Below are 17,500 nucleotides of genomic sequence, written 5' to 3'. Positions count from 1 at the left end.
TATTCAAGGTGCTCGTGTCTTCAGGGACACACACATATCTGCCTCTCACACAAATACACACTCAGTCCACACTCACATACACCCCTCCCATCTCCTCTCCTCTCCTCTCCGCTTCTCTCCTCTCCTCCCATCTCTTCTCCTCTCTCCTGTTCTCTCCTCTCTCCTCCTTCCCCCTCTTCACCTCTCCTCTTTTCTTCTGTCTTCTCCTCTCTTCCCATCTCATCTCTTCTCCTCCTCCTCCCCTTCACCTTCCCCTCCCTCCTCACGCCTCTTCTGAAAAGGTCACATAAAAAATGCATGCAGCCGCACGGCTTAGACACAGCCAGTGAGGAGACGAGCGGAGAGCAAGGGAGAGCAGGATAGACCACGAAAAAGAGGGGGAAGGAGAGAGAGAGATGTAAAGAGAGAGAGTGAGTGATACAGAGAAAAGAGAAGATGAGTTTGTTAGTGAAGGGCATGTTTGCATCAGTCCTGAAGCCTGGCAGTGAAGGGGTTAAGCTGAGGTCCTGCCTGACAGGAGAGGTGCTCTTTATCTTCATCAGGCTGTCTCGCAGATGCCTGAAGAAAAATGGAAGGGCCCCACACTTCACAAGAGTTTAAGAAAATGGACCCGCTCGTGTCACAAAGCGATGCCATTTATCTCTTCATCTTCCAGTGAGCGCGGCGCTGTCTTAGGCACAGCCGGAGGAGGGTCAGGAGCTCCATCTGCCTCTAGAACAGTTCTGGAGTGTCTTTTCTAGATCGGGCCCCGTGCGGTGGGAAAGAGACGGCTGGTTGGAAGTGTGTTCATAGAACCCAATAGAACAATTGTAGAACATAGAACATTAAACGTTTAACTAAATCCATTAAATTGCGTTTCCATATAAATATGAGCTGTTTCAAGGTGACGTATGATGCCTCCATTCCTTTGTTTCCACGGCGAATGTGGAAACACTTGTAATAACTGGAAATAAATTATATGTTCGTTATTAGTTTTTATGTTCAGTTATAGGGACTTATATGAGTACCCATATACTAGTATTGGTATGTAGGTATTCATTGTAGTCTTTTCAAATTGCAATTCCGATGTGCTAAATGCATAATGATTAATATTGTTTAGTGTAGGAGTAGTGCATAACAGGAAATTGCACAATGCATTATAGCCCTGTGTCTCGTATACTGTTTAGTATACATGTAAGTGTATTGCCTATGGGCTGTTTTAAAAGCCCACCCTCATACATTAATTTCTGTTCGTCATTCTAAATGCCTCTGTAATTAATTATGATGTTGTTTGTGAGTAACGTTAGGTGGTTTCACCGGAAATTGCTTGGTCTTTTTTGTGTGTGTGTGTGTGTGTGTCTGATCTGTTTGTGTAAGCTGATGCATAAATACAGTAGATGTGGGTGGGTGGGTGTGCTCTGCTTTGACAGGTATATTTCTCTCTCTCTCTCTCTCTCTCTCTCTCTCTCACTCACTCACTCACTCTCTCTCTCCCATTTGCATGACAGATGCCGTATTCACAATAATAGTTTTTTGGGTTTTAAGAAATTAGTTTGAGACAATTCTTTTCTGTGTTTTCAATTTGCTCTTGTGCCTCTAGAATGTTAGCATTTGATAGTGTAACTAGGAGGCTGCAGACGAGGTTGGCAGGGGAGTTCTTGTCTCTGCTCAGCCCTCGGTATTGCAAGGCTTTATCTGACCGTTTGGTATTTTAATCAGCAGAGGATATTGGTCTGTATTTTGATGACTGGTTTAATGAGTAGTAGTGTCATTAGTAATATTGTATTGTAATATAGTGTATAATTGATGTTGTATCACAGAAGAGTGGTAAAATGTGCTTTTGTGCTGTTCTTTCTCTCTCTCTCTCTCTCTCTCTCTCTCTTTCCCTCTTTCTCTCTCCCTCTCATTATATATACATTAAAAGTATACTTTTGTATCTCTCTTTTTCTCTCTTTCTTTCCACTCTTTTTGTCAGACCACCCATTCTCTCACCAGCAGCATCTAGTCAGCTCCTCTCTCTCATATAATGTCTTTCCAATACATATCCATTTCATATCTATCCCAGTCTTCTAGTTTCCCTCACGTCCTGTATTAAACACACACGTGTGTCTCCTTATTGTGTAGGGGCCGTGTGTATCCACTGCTGGGGCGCTTCAGTGAGCTAAGCCCCCTCCTGACCCGTCTTGGCTTTGGCCCAGGGAGCGTGAGCGCCGCCCTGCTGGACGCTGGCTGCTCCTCCATGCAGATGGACAGCGCCCAGCGTGGATTTTCCCTCAGCAAGGATGGCCCCCTGGACATGAGAATGGACGGAGAGCGGTGAGGGACAAGCTTCCTCTGTTAACCTACATTAGCCATAGTCTTTACTGGCCATCAGACACAATCAACAAATTATATGTTGATTGTACTATTAAAAATACAAATAGGCTTGTGTTTAGTTAAATTGTAGGGTTATGGTCAGGCACTTGTCTGATAATTACTCTTGATAATTAGTTTAATTAGTTTAATAAAATAGGTCAATTTTTTTTTTTTTATATATATGTCTCCTGATAGTTTGCTGACTATTACATACGATTAATGTGTGTAAAATTAAGTGTGAATGTGGACTTAAATGCACAAATACACTGTTTTTGTGAGAGAATATGAGTACAAATGAAATGTACATGTTTGGTAGAGCTGTGTCTTTAAGCACAGGCCGCTCTAAGGTGTTGGGCCAACAGACAAGAGTCAGTGGGATCGGATAACCTGAAAGAAGCCTAGTGTCTATCAGTAACACACAGATCGCATTCCGGAGCCTCTCTCATGTTACCACACACACACACACAAGCACACACACACTCACGCACACACACACACACACACACACACACACACACACACACACACACACACACACACACAAACCCTGTTCTCTCCCGCCCCATCACTTTGCAGGTACTAATTAATGCATCCATCTTACTTTGGGCCTAATCTGCGGTCAAGCCTCTCCCACTGTTGCATTTTGGTAAATGTAGTCATTCAGCACAGCCATCCTTGTGTCCTACTGCCTCATTCAGTAGCACAGGTTAGTCGCTTCCCCATGTCACCTACCTTCCTAGTGGTCTACCTGCTAGATTTGCTGTGAATTTATATTTGCTGTGTTTTTAAGAGGGGGCTCCTGTTGCATCTGCAAGGTGTTTAAAAACCCCAATGTCATGGGGTTTATACTCATGGAAATGTGCCTCATACACACTTCACTCTTAAATTGCTTTGGATTAAATTGTTTGCTTCATAAAGAGGTGTAAATACAAATATAACGTTTGAACATCATGTATAGACGACAGATAGTGATCAGCTCCTTCAGGGAACCGATGTTTGTGTAACGGACTGTCAGATAGGGATCAGCTTCTTCAGAGAACCGATGTTTCAGACTGTCAGATACTGATCAGCTCCTTCAGAGAACCGCTGTTTGTGTAACGGACTGTCAGATAGTGATCACCCCTCCCAGAGAGCCGTGGGCCGAACCAACCCAGACCTAGGCCAGATCGACACTAGTGTCTACATTCTATCTGGGTGAGCAGTGGAACCCATCATGGTCGGAGTGTTGAAGAAACATTTTCTTGTGGAAGAAACGTTTTCTGTTCAAGGTGTTGTATGCAAATACTTGACCACGCATGTCACGAAGAGAGGGAGAGATGGAGAGAGGGGAGAGAGAGATAGAGAGATGAAGACAGAAGATTGGGTACATTTCCCACACTGTTTTATACTTTTCAAGGACATAGAATGGCACAAGTCGGATTACTCATCTAGGCATGGATGTCCATGTATGGGCATCACAGTGGAACCGAAAGAGACATCACAATAGGAGCTGCATAGGATTATGAACATTGTCATGTTAACAAATGCCAGTGAGAGAAGTCATGAAGTGCTTCGCCTTAAAACTCCTTTCATGGGTTGTGACTGTCTCTGCCACTGCCACTGCCTGTGACTACCACTTCTCTCCTCTAATTACATGTTCTGTGACTGACTCTGCTTCGCTCTCTCTCTCTCTCTCTCCATGTATCTTTCTTTCTCTCTCTCTCGCTCTCTTTCTCGGTACCTCTCTCTCTTTCTCTCTCTCCATACCTCTCTCTCTTTCTCTCTCTCCAAACCTCCCTCTCTTTCTTTTTCTTTCTCTCCATCTACCTCCATCTCTCTCCAGCTGAGTTGCGCTAAAGTCGTTGTCAACTAATTACTCCGTAATGAAGTAAATAAATGAGTCATTTCAGAAAGAGCAGCTTGAAGATGAGAACACTTCTGAGCCACAACTTTTTCCTGTCACGGCTCAGTGCTGAGCGTACCTACCGCGCCTTCATAGATCTATCAGAGAGAGAGAGAGAGAAAGAGAGAAGGAGGGAGGGAGGGAGAGAGAGAGAGAGGGGGAGAAAGCTGCAGTGGCTTCATAGATCTATCATAGAGAGAAAAGGGAGAGGTAGAGAGAGAAGGAGGGGGGGAGAGAGAGAATGAGAGAGAGAGAGAATGAATCTCCAGCAGTCGTAGAACTCTGAAATGTTTCCGTCTAATGATTCCCTTTGTCTCCGTCTCCTCCTCTGCTTGTGTGGTTTCTGTAAGGGAAACGACTTTATGTACATGACTTGCCACACACACACACACACACACGCACACGCAACACACGCACACGCGCACGCGCACACGCACACACACACACACACACACACACACACACACACACACACACACACACACACACACACACACACACACACACACACACACACACACAGCCGGAAAATAATAACTGGAAAGTGTGTATAGATATAAATATGACCTGAAGTTTACCACAGGAAGTCAGTGGGTCTCACAGAACACCCATGTGCTTCAGGGGAAGGCATGGAGTTTAACGACACACTTGAAGGATTGTTTTGGAATTAACTCTCTGTTTCAGTGACACACACACACACACACACACACACACACACACACACACACACACACACACACACACACACACACACACACACACACATGTACCACAGATAGACACAGACACACACACACACACACACACACCCACACACAGCCAAGAAACCACCTGTTTATCTCAAAACAGTGAAATCCCATTCTCCGTCGTCAACCCCTCGCACACGGGACTGTGTAAGATGATTATCTCTCGTTGACTCTAAGTTGTTTTGGCTGGTGGCGGAGACTCAGTGAGCTCCTGTCATGTGGATGTTGAGAAGTTGAGTCCAAAGTTTGGAAGACAGGTGAGAGAGGACAGCCCACCCACTGTGCCTCTGAACCTCCTCTGCGGGCAAAAGAGAGAGGGATGGGCTTTAAAAAGCAGAAACAGAGGTGGAGAGATAGAGAGAGAGCGCGAGAGAGAGAGAGAGATAGAGAGAGAGAGAGAGGGATGGGTTTTTAAAAGCAGAAACAGAGGTGGAGAGATAGAGAGAGAGAGAGAGAGAGCGCGAGAGCGGAGTAACATTTGTGGTGTTTTTTTCCCAGGGTCTGCCCACAGGATCGGCCCTTATTAGACTGGGCGGGGGCAGTAGCCTGGCAGTCATGAATATGAATTCCCGAAGTTTGGTGTAGTGGGCGATGCATCAGGCCACCCTTCTGCTGACCCCCTCACAGGGAACTCCTCACCTCTCTCCTCCAGTCTTTCTCCTCTTGCTTTCTTTCTTTCTTTCTTTCTTTCAAAGGAATGAATCAGGCCACTCTTCTCTTGGCCCTCTCACAGGGAACTCTCTACTCTCTCTCTCTCTCTCTCTGAAGAGAAAGAGTTCTTCCTAAATTGTTCAGCTATAATAACGACTTGCATTATCTTTAACAAAGTGACTAGAGGATCAGATTTTGATGAGACAATGAGCAATGTCTAACTATAACTATATACAGGAAAAACACAGAAGTGTGTATTTGTGTATAATTGGCTGCCCGTAAAAAAAAGCATTCTTCTTCTTTTTTGAGCCAGTTACCTTACATCACATCTAGTAGGATTGGCTGCAGTTCCATATATAAACTAATCTCAAAAGTAAGTTTGTCACACCCACATGTAGCTAAGATAAGTCAGATGAAGTCAGACTTCTTTATCATTCACCAGTCCAACCATAGCCCACCTGAGAGCTTCTTCTAACTTATGTTTGTAAAGGTTGTGGTAACCCATGTTTGCCTTGGCTCCCTGTGTATGTGTATGCTGTGGCCCCTACCTTCAATATTCTGTGGTAAACTGTGGTAACTTTGCCACACAACCAAGACTAATTATTTTGATGTGCAAACGTGCATGGCAATAAATCCTGATTCTGTCTGATTCTGATTCCTGTCCCACGGAGCTAGTGGTCTGAACTGTAAAAAACTGGCAAACGACTTTTATAGGTCGCACTAGCATAGCATCCCATAAAACAATAGGAAGATAAACCCATAAAAAAAACTCAGAAGTACACGGTTAGCAAAATGATGGCAGTTACATCTTATGTGTTTCAGACACAAGTAAACAATGCCAGTTAAATATTTTGTGTTTCAGACACAAGTAAACGATGCCAGTTAAATCTTTTGTGTTTCAGACACAAGTAAAAGATGGCCGTTACATCTTATGTGTTTCAGACACAAGTAAACGATGGCAGTTCAATCTTTTGTGTTTCAGACACAAGTAAACGATACCAGTTAAATCTTTTGTGTTTCAGACACAAGTAAACGATGGCAGTTACATTTCTAAATGAAATTAGGCAACACTGAAGACATAAACGTGGAAGGGAACAGTCAGAATAGATACACCAAACAATCAGGCAGTGGCAGCCAAACCAAACATGAAATGTTAATTTAGTGACTTTTTTTTTACTTTGGAGTGCAGTATACAGTATATGGACTGCATGTATATAGAGCTTTTCTTTTTACTCCGACACTTGGTGAGGAGGAGTCGGAATCGAACTAGCAACCTTGTGATTGCTGAACGACTCCTCTGCCTCCTGCCTCCTGGACCACTGTTGCCCCAGTATACAGACTATAGAGTACTGAATACTCCCACAGGAAGGGCATAGAGATGCTGGAGATGGAGCAGATGATGCCCCTGGATGACAGGCTAATAGCCTGGGCTCAGAGCAGGCCTAGAGTGGACTGGTTTGTGGATGTGAACTGTACACAAACTACTTCAGCTGGTGATCGATGGCCCTGTTGTTTGTAGCGCTTCTGAGCTCTCATTGGTCAAGGCTGGGCACTTGTCTGGCTTGCCTGTGTGTTTACGTTGCGCATTCATATGGAGCTACTGTGTGGCAGCATCCATGCAGAAGGGGGATTTTCTCCATAAAATGTCATTTACTGGACTAAATAAAAGTATTTCTGTTAATGCTTTTGGGTAAATGTGTTTGTTTTTATGCCTTTAAATAGAAAACAGTTACACTGTTTGTTAAGGTGCTGCTGTCTGCTTGTCTGTTTGTCTGTCTCTGTCCGACTGACTGTCTGTCTGCTTGTCTGTCTGTCTGACTGACTGTCTGTCTGACTGTCTGTCTTTCTGCTTTTCTGTGTCTGTCCGTCCGTCCGTCCGTCTGTCTGTCTGTCTGTCTGTCTGTCTGTCTGTCTGTCTGTCTGTCTGTCTGCCTGTCTCTTTCTCAGTCGATCAACCTACCTTTCTGTCTGTCTGTGGATCTCTATGTGACATGTTTATTAACACAGACAAAGGAATGATTTAGATGCCTATTGTTGTCCTGCAGTTTTTTTCTTGTCTGTTTCTCGTCTTCTTTTTCTCTCTCTCTCTCTCTCTCTCTCTCTCTCTCTCTCTCCCACCTTCGCTCTCTCTCTCTCTCTTTCTCTATTTTTATAGATCTCAAGCCCACATCCCTAGAGTATGGGGTGTGGGGGTGAGTGTATGTGTGTGTGTGTTTGCGCGTGTTGGCGAGGACCCTGTGACGTCAAAGCCGCCTAATTGGGCTCCTGTGTGTGCGTAGGTTTCCCAGAATGCCTAGCGCCACTGACGTGCTGAACGCCTTGGATCAACAGGCACTTGCGTCGCTCCTGCGAGCGTACGGGGAGGAGAGGCACGCCGGCAAAATCGCCTCAGCCATCCTGCAGGCACGCAGAGTCTACCCTATTCAACGCACCCAACAGCTGGCCAGCATAGTGGCAGGTACACACACACACACACACACACACACATGGCCACTCTTTTCCCATACGCTCTCCTGTTAGGTGGCGAAAAATAAAAAACGGAACGAAGCGGGCGAGCAAGAGTGAGAATGGGGGGGGGGGGGGGGGGGGACGTTAATCCCAGTTTCTCCCAGTGGGACTTATTTGTCGTAGTCAAGAGGTGGAGTAGGGGTGGGGGTGGGGGGCATGGCAACTCGCGTAATCCTGGGCATCATATTTCCACTCTCTCTTTTTTCAGTCGTTTCACTGCTCGCGCTTTTTCAGCCCTCGTCTGTCCGTCCGTCATATCTCCCCTCTCCACACACACACACACACACACACACACACACACACATACGCACAGACGGACAGACACACACACACGCCCCATCCACGTAAGTCACATATTAAAAATGGGAGGGAGGGAGGCGGGAGGAGTGGGAGAGAAAGAGAGGGGTGGGGTTCTTTGTGTTTTCATATCGGCATCGCCATCTAGATTATTGTTTTTATTTTTCCTTGCCTTCCCCCCCGCCCCTCTCTCTCTCTCTCTCTCTCCCTCCCTCTCTCTCTATCGCTTGTCTTTGTTCAAACCCCTCCTCTGCTGCAGATCACGCCTGTACTCCCCCCCCCCACACACACACACGCACACGCACACTAACAAACACTTTAAACCTCCACCTCCTGCTAACACACACACCCACCCACACACAGTGTGTGATTTTTACTTGTAGTTTTTAAGTGCTAAGTTGTTGTCTACATATTTGTATATGGGAGTGGCTGGTTTAGGTGAAAGTGAGAGAGTGAGAATGAGGGTTGGTGGAAAACACAGAAGAGGATGCAGGTGTGTGTGTTTGTGTGTGTGTATGTGTATGTGTGTGTGTGTGTGTGTGTGTGTGTGTGTGAGAGAGAGAGAGAGAGAGAGTGAGTGGGGGTGGGGGTGCGGACATTAGGCGGGCACAAGCGTCACTTTGTCAGAACAGGTGTGTGTGTATGTGTGTGTATGGGGGGGGGTGTGCACACGTGTGTGTGTGTGTGTTTCAAGGCAGTTGTTTGATCTCCAGAAAGGGATGCAAGCGACTCAACGCCGATGTTTATTCCGATCAATCCGCAGGGTCGTGGCCCCACCATCTCCCATGGGGTCACTGCTAGACATCTGTAGGGAAGTGTGTGTGTGTGTGTGTGTGTTTGTGTTTGTGTTTGTGTCTGCATATGTGTGTTTGTGTGTGTGTGTGTGTTTGCATGAGATGGCTTTTCCGTTACCAAGGGAAGCCAGTGACGGAAAGGGGAGGAGAGAGCAGACGCGTGACATGAGTGTGTATGTTTATGAAGGTGTGTACATTTGTGTGTGTGTGTGTGTGTATTTGTATGTGTTCATGTGAGCATAAGTATGTATGAGTGTGTGCATGGCAGCAAATGTGGTTTATATGTGTATGTGTGTATTTGCATGTGTGTGTGGTTATGAGGGATGTTGAGTCACCATAATGAGAGGTGCGTGTGTGGTGCGTTCGTGTGTGTGTGTGTGTGTGTGGGGGGGGGGGGGGTGAGCCTTCATAATGAGAAATGTGTGTGTGTGTGTGTTGGGGGGTGGGGTGTTGAGCCTCCATAATGAGAGGTGTGTGTGTTTTTAGGGGGGGGGGGGGGGGGGGGGGTTGGGAGTGGTGTCAAGGGAGTTGTCCCCCCGCCCCTCTGTCTTTGCCCCCCTTGCCCACTCCACCCCCACCCTTTCTCCATACAGATGGCAGAAGCCCCCCAGCGTCCTTGGACTTGGACACACAGGAGTGTGTGTGTCTGTGTAGTGTGTGTGTGCGTGTAGTGTGTGTGTGTGTGTGTGCGTGTGGTGTGTGAGTATGTGTGTAGTGTGTGTGTGTGTGTGTGTGTGTGGGGGCGGGGGCCCTCTCCCTTCCGCCCTTTTCCTGTACCTGTTATTGATTTCCACTGTTGCTTCAGTGCCCCAGCCTCAGCACACACACCACATGCAGATTCTTCCAGTCTTTGTGTGTGTGTATGTGTGTGTGTGTGTGTGTGTGTGTGTGTGTGTGTATGTGTGTGCGTGTGTGTGTGTTTCTCTGTCTATTTATTTGTTTGTTTGGATGCCCCAGCTCACATTTTAGGAGTATTCTGTTGTTGTTGTTGTTGTTTCAGCTAGCCATCTAGGCTATGTATTATGCAGTAAAAAAAATGTGTATTGCCAATATGTAAAAAAAAAAAACATTGCCAACTTCATCACCAAAAGACACGAGTCAGCATGCTAACAAGCCTTTTATCAGTGCCAGTTATGCTGTTGTTGGTGTTTGTATGGTTTTTTGATTGCCTGTTCATTAGTTAGATTGCTAGTTTTTGACCAAAGCTCCTTACTGCTCCTTTAAAGGTGGATTACAGTCAGTGTTTTCTGCAAGTGCTACTCATTATTCCCCATACAATTGTTCTCTTTACTGTTTCTGTTTTTTTCTCTGTCTATTTATTTGTTCTCCGTCAGGCCCTGATATCTTTGAGCTTTAGCTTTCACCTGCGCTACGCTAGCAGAGTTCCCTTTGTTCCCTGATGATGTGGATGTAGCTTAAGATTTAGATTTCCCCTCCATGTCCGGTGAATTAACAAACAACATGTGTTAACGTTCTAAATGCTTGTTAAAGTTAAACACGCTAATATTGGGTTATAGCTTTAGTGTCCTTGTAGTATTTAAATGGTCATCATCTGGCATTGACATCCTCATTTGGAGATTCAGAGGTGCTGATTAAAACGGCGCGAGTGGTCTGCGTGTGTGTGTGTGTGTGTGTGTGTGTGTGTGTGGAGGTAATTCATTCTAATTGAAATTCAGAGTCCTGGTTCCCCGCTGCTGCAGTGAGTAGACCAGGGGGGGCCCCTCTGCCCCCCAAAATCCCCCAAGTCTCAGAACAACACACACACACACACACACACACACGCATGCATATAGGCACACACACATGCACGCACATGCACACACACTCCCTCCCCGCGACACCCCAAACACAAAGACACACACATCTGTTCTCACCTCTTAATCCTACCCCCTAATCACCCCGAGCTGGGAGGCACAGACACACTCAGACATACTCACATTCAAGTGTATACACACAAATACACTTACATCCATACACACACACACACACACACACATCCTTTTGCCCACACACATACATAATCAAGTATGTACAAACACACACACACACATATTGTAGTTACCATGCCCCATCTGCTGCCAGTACATGTAATAAAGGATCGCTGTGCTTGTCTCAGCTGTAGTCATCTTAATGCAGGGGGTTTGTGTTCTCAGCATCACATCTGTGTTTCAACCCTGCCTGCCTCTACTGGCCTGTCTAACTAGCTGTTAAACAATGAGCACTGAAGAAGATACATTAACTCTCTGTTTCTCTGTCTATCGATCTGTCTGTCTCTCTCTCTCTTTGCATACCTCTCTCTCCATCTCTCTTTCACTTTCTCTCTCTCTCTCTCTCTCTCTCTCCCTCCATCTCTTTCTGTAGGTATGAATGCCATGTTCATCACTTTGTCTCCAATAACTGTAATGTTTCTGTCTGCTGCTGTCTGCTGTCTTCCATTTATGAGCACATAAATGTTTAGTGTGTGTGTGTGTGTGTGTGTGTGTGTGTGTGTGTGTGTGTGAGTGTGTGTGTGTGAGTGTGTATGTGTGTGTGTGTGTATGTGAGCTCTCTTCCTTCCATTCCCATGCGGACCATTTAACCGCATCTAAATAAACAGTAAGATGAAGGCAGTAAAAAGGACTATTATTATGAAAAATAGAAACAGCCAGTGTTTTCCTGTAGTCTTCTCTTGGAGATCAATCCCAGCAGTCTTTCCAGGTGTGTCTTTGCTTGCTGCAGTGCTGATCTGATCAGCTCCAGAGGGTGTTTGGGGAGGTAATAAAGTTTGTATGCAAGCGTAACCTGACCTAGACCTGACCTAGACCTAACCTGACCTAGATGTAACCTTTGTGACATAAATGACAGTTGCGTGTGTGTGTGTGTGTGTGTGTGTGTGTGTGTGTGTGTGTGTGTGTGTGTGTGTGTGCCTGGCTGGGTGGGTGGGGTAGTGGAGTTGTTCGTGGGAATAATAGTGCGGGGAATGTCTCAGGCCGTTAAACCGTTGCACTGGTTTGGCTTGGGTGCGTGTTTCCTGATTCATGACTGCTCATTCACTTTAAGTGGTGTTGCGCCGCTCCAACTGTTACATTTATTCATTTGGTAGATGATTTTATTCAAAGCCACTTACAATTGAGGTACAACAATCAAGTTACAGTTAAGTTAGGAGGCCAAGGGAAATTATTATTTTTAACTTGTATTGCCACGATCATTGATCATTGTATCATTTCAAGGTCTTGAAAGAGGTACATCGGTGTGTCATTCACCCAGAGACAGGACACAGTTACAGCCAGCTGTGGAGTTAAGCAGCGACACACTGTGTGTGTGTGTGTGTGTGTGTGTGTGCCTCTATCTCGTGCCGTTTGCTTTGTTCAGGCACATTGATTTGGAAAGCGGATGTGTTGAGTCTACAGCGTTCCTGAACGTTCTGTAATGGGGTTAGAGAGGGGGGGGGGGGGGTTCATCTGCAATGGCTTTCCCGACAGAATAAAGACTTCTTGTGAGGAAGGCTGTGTCTTAGAGAACAGTTTTCCTGACAAAATAAAGACTTCTTGTGAGGAAGGTTGTGGAGACGAGGACAGAACAGTTTTCCTGACAGAATAAAGACTTCTTGTGAGGAAGAGAAGAGGACAGTACAGCTTTCCTGACAGAATAAAGACTTCTTGTGATGAAGGCCGCGGAGACGAGGACAGTGCAGTTAAGCGATTGCTGAGGCCCCGGCTGGGAGTGGGGGTATCAGAACGCTGATCATCACGATATCGACCAGGGGCTGCACTGTTTGTGTTTTTCATACCACTGATTGGAATTGATCTTTTAGTTTCTCTCTTTCTCTCTCTCTCCATCTCTGTCTCTCCATCTCTGTCTCCTTCTCTCTCTCTCTCTCTCTCTCGCGTTTCACTTTCTCCATCTCTGTATTTCATTTTCACTTAGAGATGAGTTTTGCCGTGCAGAAGGCTCCTCTCTGCGCAGAGTCTCCCTGTGACTTTTCTCTCAGATCAACCTTTGTGTGTGTGTGTGTGTGTGGGTGTGTGTATGTGTGTGTGTGTGTGTGTGTGTGAGGCACTGGTCAGATCCACCTTGGATTGGTCTGATAGCCCTCAGCCCCATATAGAGAGGCCTTTTCAAACCCTGTGGTTGCGTCTGCCACCTAGTCGATGAGACTTAGTCAGACTTGTGTGTGTGTGTGTGTGTGTGTGTGTGTGTGTTTGTGTTACAGTGTGTCTCTTGCCACTGCAAGGCTGACTCACCTTTGTATTCTGTTCAACCCCCCCGACCGCTCACACCTTCCTTTTCTTCCCTGAGCTCTCCGCTGTCCCTCTAAGGAGTGTGTGTGTGTGTGTGTGTGTTTGTGCGTGCGTTTGTGCGTTCGTGCGTGTGTGTGGCACTGGTCAAGTGTAACATCACAAAAAGGTTCACACGAAATGACTGCCATGGACCAATACTGTAGGTTATTTTTGTTGTCCACACTACATATTAAGTAGCCAGACGATGTCATACTCATAATTCTAGTCAGAATATGAGTCTGATACCGCTCCATTGGGCTGTGATTATGGGGCGTGTTTCAACCGAACCAGGAGAAAAAATGCCTCTTCGCTCAATTGGTTACCTACAACCAATCAGAACAACGTAGTATGTGACCAGGGCCAGCTGATAAATTAAACTTTTACCGGATCCCGTAGGAAGGAAGGCAAAAACATCTTTTCGATTGACAAATGCCTTGATCGCGTTTCTCTGTTCCTCTTTCAAAATGAATGTACTGTCAATGTCTAAATGGACTCGAATGTATACATTTCAGCTCTCCAGCGGCAGCCATGTTTGTTGAAAATGAATTCAACCCGTGTGTTGGTGACGTGGTTGATTACGTTACTGTTGATCATCTGTCCATCATCGTATAAAGCCAGTGATGCCAGACCGAACTTCCCGACTTCAAATGTTGTGGGCGGGGCTAAGTTCGGTCTAGTATCCAGGCTACATATTAAGTGTACTAAGGTTGTTTCCTGCTTAATGCTGCGTGGATAAGAGCAGTTTATACTTTTTGCATTAGGTGCAGGTGATGATACTTACTTACCTGAGGAGCTCAAGGCTCAGGGAATATTTTTACTCTCTGTAATATGGAGATCTCATATTATAAGGGGTGACAATTTTCATTCGTAATGGCAAGTATAGACCACAACTCTACACTGACAGCTTTTGAGACTGAGCACAAAATGATAGATATATTGGCGTTGTGCCCAGGAAACTGCCTTTTTTAAGATGCCTGATTTCTACCCTGTTCCTGTCTGCTGTCCAGTCACTAGGGATGAGAATTGATTTTAACGATTCCGATGCCTTATCGATTCCTGCTTATCGATTCGATTCCTTATCGATTCTTTTATCGATTCTTATTGGGCAAGGGGTGAAAAAAAGAGCACAAACGGGTTTATTTACATTCATTTTCTTTTATATAATTTTCTATAATGCTGCACACACCATATACAGTATGTATACATACACATTTAAAAAAAATTAAATAACCAAAAACATTTATACATATTCCTCTTGAACTTAAGATAAAACTTACATAACTTAAATAAAATGTATTCTGTTTAATTTAAACATGTTCCTAGAAATTAACCTACCGAAAATCTGGGGCATCTACCGTAGTAAAAGGGTGCAAACCTTTCACCACAAACTTAGTCACTGCTCGGTGACATTCGTTGATCCTCTCCTCGGTCATTTTATTTTTCCCTGCCTCGAAGAAAGGATGGGCTAGAGGTGTACAAGACGTGCTAGCTGTAGCCTGTGACCCAGACAGACTACCAGCCTCTGAACCGGTCTGACTCTGAACGTCATCAGCTAAATTGGATGGAAATGGAGATTATTTATATAGTGAAAGCTGGTTTACACAATGAAACAAATGGCACTAACAAAATTGCTGAATTTGCTGAGCTGACATAAAGCCACATTAAGAGGGGAGGCAAACACTACCTCTGCCTCAATGTAGGGGGCTGAAAATGGAAGATTCTATAGCTAAGCTAGCGTAGCTATATGCTAAGTTTAATAATGGATTAAAAGACGATATGCTCAGTTTAATAATGGGTTAACACGATAACGCGAACGTTTGCTGATAACACACGCCCTTCCGATAATTAACACCGTTACGATCAAACATTTCTCAAAACTGGACTTTCAATCCAAACGTGAAGTGATCAATAATGGGAGACCAATGCCGGAGCTAAAATGTATGCTTCAAACGAAGGGACAGAAGATAACTTGATCGACTACACACAATAAAGGCAAATTGCTTCACACAGTGAGTGGTTGTGATCACTTTTGAGGAGTTTACCTTGGACAGAAAGAGATGAAGCGCCGACGTTAGCTGAGCTGCTGCATGCATCGAAGACATGACATTCCTGTAATTTAATTCCATGCTGTGTGTTCAAATGCTTATTAATATTTGTTGTATTTCCTCCCTTCGACGAAATAGACTTTTTACACAGGTTACAAGTGGCGTAGGTGTCATTTTTGTCGTGTGAAATAGAGCCAAACTTTAGAACGCTTCTGCCTTGTTGCCATGTTTGCTGCAGTCTGAAGAAGAAACTAAAAAAGTTTGCGCATGCGCAACGCCACAGAGGACCGATAGCAGAACCGTTAAAGAATTTGGCTGACGATTCCAAACAATCGGTTCACTCGATTCTCATCCCTACCAGTCACGTTATTGCCTCAGGTCAGGCCCACTCTGTAGTGCTCTCCCCCTCTTCAAACGACACAACGCTGTCTGTTGCACCTTTAAAGGAGGCGCTTAATTGCATGTTAAGTGGTTTTAATTGAAGGTTAATTGAAGGTTGATTGAAGGTACTTCCTCCTCTCACCGGTGGTTCTTCTTTCCATCAGGGTTCTAGTGCGAGTGCTCTAAGCGTTCCTGTCTGTGTTCCGCCTTGGGGCTGACTTCTCCAGGGCAGGATTGATAGTTTAATAATGAGCTATTGGTCTCCATAAAGCGCTATAATGCCAGGCTGGGGTGTAGCAGCTCCCTAATGCTCCTCTCACAATGGAATGGAAGCAGCACAAATTGGAGATATACAAAGATATTAGACACTTCGTCTTCCCCTTTGCGTCAGTGTGTGTGTGTGTGTGTGTGTGTGTGTGTTGGGGGGGGGGGGGGGGTGGCTATACGTGCTGAGGAACAGCCGTTTAGATTGGCTGGAGACAATTTTAGCACACACATACAGACACACACGCGCACACACACACACACACACACACACACACACAGACAAACACGCACACACACACACCTACGAGTCACACAGGAGAACAGGGAAATGGAGCTGCCGTGATGCATTTGTGTAATCAAAGGAAATGTCTTTGTCGTGCTATTGAGGCGGTGTGTGTGTGTGTGTGTGTGTGTGTGTGTGTGTGTGTGTGTGTGTGTGTGTGTGTGTGTGTGTGTGTGTGTGTGTGTGTGTGTGCATGCAGGCAGGGAGAGGAGGTATAGGGAGATGGCTGATTGCTTCATTCTTGAATCCTTGTTTTGCATTTGTGTGTGTGTGTGTGTGCAAATGGGTCTTCGACTTCCTGACGGGGAGGCCACAGGTGGTGAGAATCGGTGACCGCACCTCATCCATAGTAGTCACCAATACAGGCACCCCCCAGGGCTGTGTGCTCAGCCCCCTCCTGTTCTCCTTGTTCACACATGACTGTGCAGCTACGCACAGTTCCAACCTCATTGTCAAGTTTGCTGATGACACAACCATTGTGGGCCTCATCACTGGAAATGATGAATCAGCCTACAGAGAGGAGGTTGTTAACCTGACTACATGGTGTCAAGATAATAACCTCTCTCTCAACATCAGCAAGACAAAGGAGATGATTGTGGACTACAGGAGACAGAAGGTGGAGGAGCACGCACCCCTGTACATCAACGGCTCCGCAGTGGAAAAGGTCAGCTGCTTCAGGTTCCTCGGGGTGAACATCAGCGATGACCTCACCTGGTCTGCTCATACGGACAAGGTTGTCAAAGCGGCCCGGAAACGCCTCTTCTTCCTGAGGAGACTGAAGAAGTTTGGCATGAACCCAGTCATCCTCACCAACTTCTACAGATGTACAATAGAGAGCATCCTGACTGGGTGCATCACAGTGTGGTATGGGAGCTGTACAGCCAAGGACGGCAAGGCCCTTCGTAGTGTGGTCAGGACTGCGGAGTTCATCATCGGCAGGGAGCTCCCAGCCCTGCAGGACACCTACCACACACGATGCCTCAGGAAAGCTGGCAGAATTCTAAAGGACTGCTACCACCCAGCCTTCAGAATTTTTACCCCGCTGCCTTCTGG

The 17,500-nt window shown here is 45.7% G+C and overlaps 1 protein-coding gene across 2 annotated transcripts in view; it reads left to right on the top strand.

The window, feature by feature from the left end:
* Nucleotides 1–17,500, top strand: part of mettl15 (methyltransferase like 15) — a 97,856-nt gene that overhangs the window by 67,816 nt on the left and 12,540 nt on the right. For both annotated transcript variants that reach the window (XM_012819399.3, XM_031587066.2), the window contains exons 4-5: nucleotides 2,104–2,295; nucleotides 7,893–8,071. In XM_012819399.3, the coding sequence (XP_012674853.1) occupies nucleotides 2,104–2,295; nucleotides 7,893–8,071 (371 nt within the window). The remainder of the gene's footprint in view (nucleotides 1–2,103; nucleotides 2,296–7,892; nucleotides 8,072–17,500) is intronic.

The sequence above is a fragment of the Clupea harengus genome, chromosome 20 (assembly GCF_900700415.2).
Source record: "Clupea harengus chromosome 20, Ch_v2.0.2, whole genome shotgun sequence".
In the NCBI taxonomy this organism is placed as follows: Eukaryota; Metazoa; Chordata; class Actinopteri; order Clupeiformes; family Clupeidae; genus Clupea; species Clupea harengus.
Note: the sequence above shows the minus strand (reverse complement) of the source record. Positions and strands in the feature narration are given on the sequence as shown.